Consider the following 12,386-nt stretch of genomic DNA (forward strand, 5'->3'; position numbering starts at 1 on the left):
CTTGCGGGCCATGTGTAGCTCTTTTCATTAATACATATGGCTCGGAGATAAAATCAACTAGTGCAAATATTTAATCAATTGTTACAAACAGAGCCGATGGCCCTACACGGTGAGCCGAGACAGTGTTAGTTTTCAAAGGGTTCAGTCCATTGCCAAGTATTCATATCAATGTTTTTTTTAAAGGATTAGTTTTTTTTTTTACCAGTAGGGGGCACTAAATATTACACACTGTCCGTTTGACGTTTTTCAAAGTGTTCTCTCATATTAACACTATTTTTTTTTTTGCTTGCATGTTTTCAGAGGGCAGAAAGACCCGACGTACCTGCGGGATAAACTTTCACAGAAGCTCTCAAAAGAGCAATTTGAGGCTGCCCAGAAGATGGAGCAGGAGTACAGTCGTTTCTTTACAGGTGAGTCCCCCAAAAAGTATTGTAAATTCCTGAGCACAAGTCACAACGTTTTTGTTACATTTTTAACAATGCAGTTTTAAATCCAGTGCGGCTTATTTGTTTTTATTTCGTGGTGGCACTGAGAAGAATGGTGAGCTGCTCTTTTCCATAACGCATGTGCTCCAAATACATACCACAGTGACGTCTGGAAACAATTATGATGGCATTTTAGAGTAAGAATTGGGTGATGTTTTTCCCAACATTATTCATAAAACTGGAGGTTTAAGCCTGTATCTCAAAATCCGGTGTGGCTTGTACGTAGACAAAATTGAGTTTAATGCAGTGTTTGAACTAACGTCTGCCCAGACACCCGGGGCGTGCATCTTTTACGTCGGGTGTACAACTTACGAAACTTCTCCGCTCGGGTGGCCGACAACTTTTTCAAGGGGGAAATAAAAAAATGAAGACAAAAGATTTCTTTTCAAATCAAACGTTTGTTGTCTTACGATTTCAAAATCTTCGTTCGGTTTGGAAATTTTAGAAATTCGGTTCATTTAGCAATTTGCATACTCTGCAGCCGATCAGAGCCAGCATCAAATAACTTCGTGCTTCCGGACTTATGGACTGTCCCGAACGTTATAAGGTTGTGCATTTACATTTCATTTTCCAAAGTTGTTAAGGAAACTGCACGCTCTGACATATCCTTATGTGTGAATGGATAAGCAGGACATTGTGGTTCAGCCTTTAAGCATATTTATTCCTCAACAGCAAGCAAAACAAGAACACAGCTCCATTCAATACAACATGGTAATCAACAATAGCAAAACAAAATGTGGTGCGTGCGGAATGATGTCACAAAATGGAAAACGTCATACTGCGTTATCACGAGTAAGAGCGCTATTAAATTGACAAAGAAAAGTAGATGCACAGAGAACACAAGAAAAAAGGAGAAATGGTTGGGAATCAAGCCAAAACCTCAGAAGAAATATTCAAAAGAAGCTAACAAAATTGATGACGCTACAAAACGTAAACGCACATTAAAAGCATTGTGGAAAGAGAAGTTCACGTGGCTTGTAGCAGACGACGCAACCCAAACATTGCATAAATGAAGATACAGTAAATACAGGTACATACTGATGGCAGATGGAAAACAGCGATGTCATATTTATGCAATGAATGTTATAAGTAGATTTATAATAAACTTAATTTTAAATTGTTGTTCTGTTATATATTCTTATTATCAATTCTTAATACTTTGCAACAACGGCTTTTCTTGCGATAAGTTGTCTTATCGTGTTTCAAGTTGTGAAAAATGGGGCAGGCAACTTTATGGCTGGGCAAGCAACTTTTCAGAGTTGTCTGCCCTGGTGTCCGCTAACTTTTTGTCATGAGTTTCAGTTACTGGTTTACTGTCTTAAATTGAGCTTGCGGCTTTTAATGGGGTGCACCCCGTAGTCTAGCGTTTACGGTAAAGCCAAATAACATCGCATATATTTTCTCCCTCCACTGCAGGTGTCGTTCAAGGTGGCAGCGTCTCCTACATATGCACTCAGATCGTCACCATCGTGGAACAGGAGCAGAATAAGGTTTTGTGGGTCCCTGATGGGGCTGCAGAAAAGTAAAAGAGGGAAAAGTAAACACAACTTCATCGGTACATAAAATGATCGCTTTTCACCTTAAGCCACTGCCCATGGTTACACATGCACACTATACGATAGTGTACTGCATCACACACATAGTTGTTTACACTAGTATGAAATACTACTTGAATTAATGTGTTTGAGTCTGGAAGCACTCCTTGTAAACACGACCGTTGTGTAAGTTAGATCCTTTGGCTAAATATTTGTCTATTTTGATCAAATCATAGAGATAGATTATGTAGCTTAATGGTATTTAACGTGGAGGATACATTTTCCCTTTCCCTTCCCCCGTCCTGTTGTTCATCATTTCAGGTCTCACATTATAATGTCACTGTGCCAAGCTATTTTAATATTTATTACTACTAAGTGTGTAATACAAAGAGCTAAAGTGCAGCAGCTTTTTACTTGCCCATTTTATTGCAAGTGTTTTGTTTCTTTTTGTCTTCCTTTAATTTGATTCTTTTAAAGGGATGTTTTTCGCTTGCCGGTTGTCCTGGATAGTCACACGCCTATTGGAATTAAATTGTAAGTTTTTCTTTTTATTGTGATTAAAAAGGGTACAAACATTGATTTGGTTATGAGTTTGTGTGCAATTTTTCCAAAGATCCACCTGAAGTGTGAAGTGGACATGCTAACCAGACATCTACTGTGCGGCACAAACTAAGTATAATTTATTACAGTAATGAAAAATATAATATTGTAACACTGCCAAAAGTGTCAATCATTAGTTAGGGTTCAGGCAGGGCTAGGCTTCTCTTTCACTGACTTAAAAAATAAATATCCACTCGTCATTTGTTCTGTGTTTGCTTTTCTTTCCAAAGAAAAGTGGATGTAGTGGTGAGGGCAGTCTAAAAAAAAAGACAAACAAGGAATAATGAAAATAGAAAAAAAGAGAAAGTAGCAAAAAAAAGAAAAAAAAGTAAATAGCTGGGGAACAAAAGAATAAATGGATACAGAGAAACATAATAACAAAAAATAAGAAAAAAAACAAAAGAATATAAAAGAGAAAATGGAATACAAGCAGGAAAAGTGAGAGTAAAAACAAACAACAAAAAACACGTAAAGCTAGATGAAAAATAAGTAAAGTGGAGAAAAGGAAGTAAAAAAAGCTCAGAGGAAAGAAAAATGGAAAAAAAGAAGGGGGGGAAAAGTGCACAAAATAAAAGATGTGTTTGAAAAATCTATAATTCTACTAAATTTTAATTACATGGATTTTTATCACTCTGCTGTGAACTTTTACCTCATTTAATATTTTTTTTGTCATGAACCGGAACAGAAGGAGAACCCAAATGCGTGACGGTTATCACAAAAGCTATAATTTTACGGGAAATGGGGCAGTCATGCACGTTAACCCAAACGCCAGTGATTCAATCGTTGGGCGGAAGACGTAAGGCAGCAGTCTGGCGCGGAATGACAGGAAGCCAGAGACCGACGAGATGGATACCAATTGCTCGAGCAGATATCGGACAGATGGAGCGATACCGGACAGGATGGGACAGACAGAATTGATATCAAAACTGGATATCGAAATTAAACAGGACAAAAATAGACGGGAACAATACCGGACAGGAAACACAGGCAGGGAACCGGACAGAGTCAAAACACACATTTTGCTGGGTTCGTTGACAGAATGACAAAGGGTGAGTGAGAGCACAGCTTGAATAGAAGGGAACATAATCTGTCAACGAGCCGCAGCTGGTGCCCCGCGGGCGGGGCCAATTGTGACATTTTTATTCCAAGCAACTCTAAACTGATATCCCTGCGTGACACAACAAAATGTCTTTTAAAAATATCGACTTTTTTGTGCAACAACAAACTACGCAATACAAGAATCAATTATGCATTAATAAAAAAAGCTCATTGTGAAACACACTCCTAAAAAACGTTGGAAACTGCTGTGCAAAAAAAAGAATTTTGAGGGTGGTAATATAGTTATGCCAACACTGGCACTCTGAGGATAAGCGGTACAGATAATGGATTGATGGATGAACAATTGTAAACAACCATTTTAAAACAGCGAAAGCAGTCGACTTTTGGGGGTAGCTATTTTATATGCTCGAGTTGAATTACTTTATTTAGAAAAATAATTTTGCGGAAAAAATGACGTTGTTGCTTGAGTGGACCACCAAAATGGTGGTTTCATGGAGCACTGTCAAGTTGGTCCTTTTGTAAACTGACAATGCTCTACGAAACTAACCGATATACTGATACACAGTGGCTTGCAAAACTATTTGGGCCCCCTTGAACTTTGTGACCTTTTGCCACTTTCAGTTGTAACCACTGCACCGCCGTGCTGCCACACAGAATATAAAATATAAATAATTATATACGTACAAATGTCACAGATTTTATTCCTCAATACAAATCAATAAAATGCACTATTCCCTCTATCAAATGTGTGTCCCACTTACCCAAGCACATCAAGGTACTGAACCTACAACAAACATTTAATCGACAAAACTTATTTTCTGCGCAAATTTATTTACTGGTTTCTTAACCACATAACATTTGCGTTACTTCAAATGACCAACAGATGTCAGCACTACTAAATAACCTATTAATAACCAATTTCCCTTTGGGGATGAATAAAGTATCTATCTATCTATTAAATGAGGCCTCGATTGATTAGGCTTTTGGCAAAGCAATTGGCCCAAAAAACTTGATACATTCACGGAGCTTCATCCTGCCATCACTACACAGAGCTATCTGGACAATATTATATTCATTGCAAAACACGTGGCGAAAAACAAGGAAGGAAAAGTCTCATTCATGTCTACGAGGAGGCAAAGGCAAAAAAAGAACTTACCAGATGCATTATGAGATGATCAAAATTTTTGAAACCAATACGGCCCGCGACTCAAGTTTACCCACCCTGCCCTAAAGGCACCTCCTCCTTTCCTGATCGGCATCTTTGGCCCCGCCCCTCCTCTGGCCCTCTCATCCCTCGCTTCCCCGCCCCCCTCCATCAACCACCACCTGTACACCCACAATCAACGGAGAGGCGCGCCAACTGTTTCCGTTTCAACGCGACCGTTTTAGGGCGATTAAAAAACTAAAGGTTACATTGGAAATTAGCAAAATGGACGTTCCTCTTCGTTCCCTTTGCTTGAAGTGGTCGTGTACCCGCCGAATGACGCACGAATAAACCCGCCCAGTCGCGACGTCGGACCCGCCCGTTTGCTAGCAAGCGCCCCGCCAAGCGAGCAACTTGTGCGGACAGTCGGCACACGTCGACCCGCCGCTATGGCTCCGGAGCACCGGGGATTACCGCCGCTTTGAAAACGGGATTAGGGAGGGCGACTCGCCCGGCTAAGGCATGCCGATGAGTCGTGAGCGGCTGGGCTCGGACCCGTCGGTCCACATCGCTAAAATGAACGTTATCATCCCTTTTTCGCCCGACGTGCCGTGCGACAGCAACGGCCAGCGCATGTGGTGGGCTTTTCTCGCCTCGTCCATGGTCACCTTCTTCGGGGGACTCTTCATCATTCTGCTGTGGAGGACCCTCAAGTATGTGTGGAGCGTCTGCTGCCATTGCCGAAACAAGAAGAAGGTACGAAAATACAGGACAAATAACACTTGTTTTAACAAGTGGTACATTACTTAAATTATGTTTTAGAACAGCGGTGGTCAATGTACGGCTCACAGGCTAAATGCGGCCGATCAAGCTTTTTATTCTGGCTTGCTAAAAAAAAAAGGTTTGTTAAAGTATCACAAAAAAAAATGTTGTTTTAGTCTTCTTTTCCCACCACTTCTTATCAGTCTGCCTTCACCACTACATCCAGTTTTTCTCCGGGTGGGCAAGCTCGGGGAGAACATGCAAACTCCACACAGGAGGTTCGATCTCATGACCTTAGAACTGTGCCGCACACTTGCTAACCACTGCGCCTGCCGTGCTGCCTCTATATATTAATCATTTGTTCAGCAGCCTAGAATAAAAAGCTAAGGTGAAAAAAGAAACAAAAGAAAGTAAGGAAAATAGAAAAAAAAGTAACAAGAAGGAAAAAAGAAAAATAGAAATAAGTAACGAGAAGGAAAAAAGAAAAATAGAAATAAGTAACGAGAAGGAAAAAAGAAAGAAACAAAAGAAGAAAACAAATACAAGCTTTTAATTCAGGCCTGTCAAACAAAAAATATCTCTAGAAAATAGTTTATAATATAGAGTACAAATCAGGGGTGGGCAGGGGAGGTTAGTACCCACCCAAAGAAAAACAAAATGTAGTGGTAAGGGCAGTCAGAATTTTGTTTTTTAAATAAATAAAAAAATTATAAAAGAAAAAAAATATATAGAAAAGCTAGAAAAAGAAGTGAAAACATTGGAAAGAACAAACAAGAGTACAAAAAGGAATGAAGGAACAAGAAAAAAAACAACGTAAAGAAAAATTTATAAAAGATAGAAAAAAGAAGTGAATCGATAGGGCAAAAATGAAACTGGTGGAAAATGGTTAAAAGAAGAAAACAAGCAGGAAAAAAAGAAGTTAAAAGCTAGAGGGAAAGGAGACAAAATGAAAAAAGGAGGGAAAATAATAAAGAAGAAAACGAACTGGTTTTGGAGTCCCTTTGTCCAGTATATTACCGATAATGTAATATTATGCCCCAAATAAATTAATGATGTAAGAACAAAATCCTGGGTCTTAATTTGGTAATGTGTTATCATTTTCAATACAATCTGATTGTGGTCCGTGTGTGGGGGGTTATTTTAATTCATTTGTTCTTTGTCTAGGGGTTAATCCTCACAATAGTCGCACATCTCTATTTTATTTTACAAATTGTTGGCATTTAAGTATTACAATGCTAAGTTTGTTTGACAAAACAGTTCAACTGAAAATATACAATAAAAATGCAGCAACACCAAAAAATGATTTTCAGAATCCACGAAGTAATAACCAGTGTCTGAAATAACATCTTATACGTCAGGCGTACAACTTTAAAACCTCTCCGCCCGGTTGGCCGACAACTTTTTCAAGAAAAAAAAATAATCTTTTTTTTTTTTTTTTAATTTAAAAAAAAAATTCTGTCAAATCAAACGTTTGCTTTATTCCGATTTCAAAATCTTCGTTTGGTTTGGAAATTTCGGTTTGTTTGGCAATTTGCACATGCGGCAGCCAATCTAATAACTTCCTGCTTCCACACTTTTCTAAGCCTTATAAAATCGTTCATTTGCATATCATTCTCCAAAGTAGACGCACAGAGAACGCAAGAAAAATGGATAAGCGGTTCGGAATCAAGCCAAAACCTCAGCCCCAGAAGAAATATTCAAAAGAAGCTAACAAATTAGATGAAGGTACAAAACGTAAATGTACATTAAAAGCATCGTGTTATCAGGTCGTGCATTTGCATATCATTTTCCAAAGTTGACGCACAGAGAACACAAGAAAAATGGATAAGTGGTTAGGAATTGTTAAGATTTGTTAGTTTAATAGCGCTCTTACTCGTGTTATTGCGGTAAGACGTTCTCCATTGTGTGACGTCATTACACATGCACCATTTTTCGTTTTGCTAATTGTTGATCGCCATGTTGTATTGAATGTAGCCGTGTTGTTGTCATATTCATGCAATGAATGTTAAAAGTAGATTTTATAGTAAACTTAATTTTAAAGTGTTCTGTTATATATTCTGATTATCAATCCTATCCATCCTATTAGAGGTGTAAGATCTTAGACCCGGACAAAAATGTCAATCATTAGTTTGGGTTCGGGCGGGCCTAGGCTTCTCCTTCGCTGACTTCAAAATAATAAATATCCATTCGTCATTTGTTGTGTGTTTGCTTTTTTTTGAGTAAGACTCATGCAGCATGCTCATCGCCACTGTTGGACACAGAGAAGTGGGAGGGGCGGAGTCAGCCAAAATCACCCTATGCTCCGCCTCCCCGAGTTCTCACAGATAAAATATGAAAATTCAGGTTTGGTACGAGCACGGCGGCGCAGTGGTTAGCGCATGTACGGCACAGTTCTAAGGTCGTGAGATCGAACCTCCTGTTTGGAGTTTGCATGTTCTCCCCGTGCTTGCATGGGTTACCTCCGGGCACTCCGGTTTCCTCCCACATTCCAAAAACATGCATGTCAGGTTAATTAGCCGGTCCAAATTAACTTTGAGGGACTGTTTCAGGATTGACTGACTGAAAGTTTTATGTCCTCTTACTTTGACATAATGTGCGAATGAGCGAGCGAATTGGCTGTCCCTGTTGCCCTGCACCTGGCTGGCAATCAGTTCCGGGTGTCCCCTGCCCACTGCCCGAAGATAACTGGGATGGGCTCCAGCACCCTACTGAGGATAGGCGGTGCAGATAATGGATGGATGGATGGATGGAGATTTGGTACGGGCTCGTTCCCTCAAATCAAGTTAATTTGGCGTGCTCGGGTAGGCCTGAGCTTTAATACTGGTCAGGTTGGGTAGAGCTGTATTTTTAAGCCCTGGTATAACCTTTACATCCTATGCAATGTCCTTTTTAGGTGTCCAAAATTAAAAACAAAATACATTTCTCAACTAGCTAAACAATGACCTGTTTTCATTCACATTGAACAGCTAAGGTTAAAAACCAGCGATCACAATCCAAAAACTGAAGTCCCTTTCGACATATTACATACATATAAAAACCCTGGCGGGTCACCAGGGTCTCATTTGTTCCTGCCAAATTCTCACACTTGAAGAAAAAAAGTTTTATTTCCTCTTACTTTGACATAATTGTTTGAATGGGTAAAACCAGTGTTTTTGTTTGCTGAGCAGAGGAAGGTGTAGGGTAGGTGGGGTGCATTGGTGGGGGGTGGGCGCATCTGCTGCAGCAGTATGTTGAGCGCAGAAGCAGTTGTTGAAAGATTGCAATACAGAGGACAAAAAGGAAATTAAAAAAAATAGTCAAAGCAAGAAAAAGATCCTTATTCTGACTCATTTTAATTATATTCATTGCTTCAAAACATTGTATTGTCAATCAATGATTGAATAATCTGAATCAGTCCCTCAAAGTTCAGCATTCTGTGTTCTTAAATGCATATACCGTAAATTCCGGACTATAGAGCGCACCTGATTATAAGCCGCACCCCACCACATTTTAAGAGGAAACCCGATTTTGTACTTACACAAGCCGCACCTGTATATAAGCCGTATGCGCCCATATTAAAAAAATGTTGCACAAACACAAAATTAACCCAAACCCGACTTTAAGTCCCGCGATTGAAACTGAATGTCCTTCATTAAAGTACACTGTCCAAAAGTCACAGCCGGCAAAATGAACGGAAAATGATACCGGTACCTAAGGTTTGATGCAGACCTTCAGAGTACGGGTCCGGTTGAAAGTAATCCAAGGAAAAAAGTGTATATTTCCAAAGGTAAGGGTGGGAAAAATTTATATCCACTATTGTCCGCCGCGTCCTCAAACAGGTCTTACCTTTACCCCACTTCCCGTCACCCTGCGTTTGTTCCGCCCTGTCTTTCTCATTCGCCCGTGCAAAACATATCAGAATACGTGTCTCAAATAAATACATTCCAAAAGTATACAGTTGCAAATACATATTATACATGGTTACACATATTTACAAAGAAAGACGGTACACCGAGAGAGTTTTCAAAGCTTTAATAATAATAATATAACTTTCATCCCAAACGGGCCTGTGACAGGGCAGTTGATGGTAGCAACACGCTCGCAACACCTTAGACAAGTCTGTTAAAAAAACATACCATACTTGTAAAAATCACGGTAAACCGTCCTCATCTTCCTCCTTAGAACTGAAGCCATCAAAGTCGTCTTCCTCAGTGTCGGAAAGAAACTTTGTCATATAGACGTCGTCCCACGCTCCCGCAGCCTCACTCGCGCTGTCACTGTCGCTGGAACTCTCATCCATTCCTGATTCTGTGCCCTCCTCTCCGTCACGCAGCAGACCGGCTTTTCGGAACCCGTTGGTGATGGTGGATTTTTTGATGTGTCTTTCTTTTTGCGTTTTGCATGATGAGGGTATGTTTACGCTAATTTAATTTATACACAAGCCAAGAAATTGCAGTCTTCCTTGGCGCATATATTCCACCGGTCTAAATCTTACCTTTTGTACTTGAGCGCCGCTGGCGGCCGTTAGAAAAATTACATAAATTGGCCGCATCACTGAATAAGCCGCAGGGTTGAAAGTTTGGGAAAAAAGTAGCGGATTATAGTCCGGAATTTACGGTATTTAGTAGAGACTAATGATATTTTAAGTTTATACTTTTGCATGTTTTTTACAGGTTCTGTGTTGTTTGTCAACATTGTTTAGACGTTGAATTGCCTGCCACCGGGCGGTCCCTAGATTGTCCACCCACTGGGGTATCACAAAATTGTATAGGAAACTCTTGATAACAATCACCAGGAAATTAAATGATAAAGAACACACAGACCAAATAAACCAATCGGAATTTTAATTAAAGCCAGGATGGATATCAAATTTAAAAACTTTACTTGCATTAGCATCTAACTCAGTTTGTGTGTTGCAAAATGATCCATCACATCATGTTTAGGTGGTGAAATGTTAGTTTTTTGTGTGAGTAAGGTGCCAAGCGTAAAGCTTTCCAATCATTACATCACTGAAGGCCAAGAGCCAGCTAGTGGCGTTTACGGCTTGCGTCACCATTTGGCCTAGATGTTTTTGGTCTCCTTTTTTTAAAGAATCTGTTTGTTGGTTTACGGTTCACTTATCCCCAGAGGACCTGGATCGTAGGGGAAGTCAAGTCATTATTTGTATAGCCCTTAATCACAGAGTCTCAAAGGGCTGCAAAGGGGGGATTTTTAAGGGTTATTGTTCTATCTTCGTTATTCATTATCCATTATCCGTTATCGGTCAGTTCATAATACGCTACAAAGCCTAGGAGCCGGGACTCTTACTCTCAGCCAAAAGGCCAAGCTAAGGTCCTAGCCCTAAAGCCTTGCTGCGATCATTGCGAATGCACCGTTCCCGGAGGTACTGAGCCTTCATGATCATGGTTGATCTTAGCCAAAAGTCCGAGAAGCGAGTATTGCAAACTACAGACTATTATGACACCATCCCCTTATATTGTCAACATAAAATATAGGTTATTCATATGTTATAGACTAGAAGTGTGTTTTAAGCTTAGATTTAAACATTTCCACTGAGGTTGCAGATCGAATCTCAGAGGGAAGAGCATTCCACAGCACCGGGGCTTGAATGGAGAACGCTCTTGAACCTGCGGACCTCTTCTTGGCTTTTGGTATCACCAGTAGACCAGCATTTTCAGAGCGAAGGCCCCGGACTGGAACATAGGGGGAAATTCAATCTGAAAGAAATGAGGGAGCAAGTCCGGGACCACTTCTTGTGGTGTGTCTTGGGAAAGTACAGCCTGGCAGTGCCCATCCCATTCCAGGTCGCTTTCTTTGGGTTAGGGGTTTGCTCCCCCATGTGAAACAGATAGGAAGGCTTCACTTCCTAACGCCATCACGAATCCAAGTGTTGGGGCAGAGGTGTGCGCCAAATCAGAATCATAGGTCCTCCGTGTTACATGTCGAAGTGTCCTTGGGTAAGACACTGAACCCCTAATATCCCCAATAAGCAGGTTAACGCCTTACATGGCTGCACGGCCGCTATTGGAAAATGTGAAGCACACTGTAAAGCACTTTGGGAAGTCTTGACTTGAAAAGCGCTATATAAATGCAGATAATTTCATTTCATTTAGGTCTCTGCCATGATGGAAGAGAATTGCAGGCCTCACCTTGCATCTTCAGAAGCTCAGCAATGCGTTACACACTAATTGTATTGATAATTAGTTGTGATGGCTTCAACAGCATAACCAAATGCCACTTTGCTTACAGCACTACCACTAGTGCTGCAAGAACAGTGGCATTTGGTTGTGCTGTGCTAACAAATTATGCTAACGAGTTATGCTAACATCTACATGCTAACGGCAACATGCTAACATTTTAGGCTAACAGCTAAATGCTAACTGCTTCATTTTAACAAATTATGCTAACGGATACATGCTAACGAGTCATGCTAATGAGTCATGCTAACATCCAGATGCTAACAACTCAACCAGTCGTTAGCATCCACCATAAACCCATGGTTAAATTTCATGTGGGACATTGGGCGACCCCTGGAAACTTCCCTGGGTACCGCGATGACTCATCAGAATGAATCGGCTCAATGCGTTCCGGATGGGCCCATTCAAATTGAATGGCTCATGCATTTTGAATGGGCCCATTCAAAATGTTGTTACAGTGTAATAACAGTGTTAATACTATGTTATTACCATGAATGTGATTCCTAGACTTTTCCCAATGCAACTCCTTATTGCCAACGATAATAGGCCCATATCAAACGAACTTGTCAATACCCGGGGGGGCGGGGATGGAGTCCCCCCACAAGACCAAGTTAAAAATTACAGA

The 12,386-nt window shown here is 40.4% G+C and overlaps 2 protein-coding genes across 9 annotated transcripts in view; both read left to right on the forward strand.

Annotated features, from left to right (window-relative positions):
• Positions 1-2,599, forward strand: part of LOC148346881 (disks large homolog 5-like) — a 76,680-nt gene extending 74,081 nt beyond the window's left edge. For both annotated transcript variants that reach the window (XM_088323397.1, XM_088323398.1), the window contains 2 exons: positions 301-410; positions 1,902-2,599. In XM_088323397.1, the coding sequence (XP_088179523.1) occupies positions 301-410; positions 1,902-2,011 (220 nt within the window). In that variant the 3' untranslated portion in view covers positions 2,012-2,599. The remainder of the gene's footprint in view (positions 1-300; positions 411-1,901) is intronic.
• A 2,389-nt stretch (positions 2,600-4,988) lies between these two features.
• LOC148346882 (calcium-activated potassium channel subunit alpha-1a-like) overlaps positions 4,989-12,386 on the forward strand; it is a 160,294-nt gene continuing 152,896 nt past the window's right edge. For 4 of the 7 annotated variants that reach the window (XM_088324041.1, XM_088324042.1, XM_088324043.1 and 1 more), the window contains exon 1: positions 4,992-5,579. In XM_088324041.1, the coding sequence (XP_088180167.1) occupies positions 5,346-5,579 (234 nt within the window). In that variant the 5' untranslated portion in view covers positions 4,992-5,345. Of the gene's footprint in view, positions 5,580-12,386 lie in introns of all 7 variants that reach the window. The other 3 variants (XM_088324045.1, XM_088324050.1, XR_015848094.1) reach the window with 2 other exon arrangements.

This window comes from Urocampus carinirostris, chromosome 19 (assembly GCF_059441175.1).
Source record: "Urocampus carinirostris isolate Australia breed hairy pipefish chromosome 19, RoL_Ucar_1.0, whole genome shotgun sequence".
In the NCBI taxonomy this organism is placed as follows: Eukaryota; Metazoa; Chordata; class Actinopteri; order Syngnathiformes; family Syngnathidae; genus Urocampus; species Urocampus carinirostris.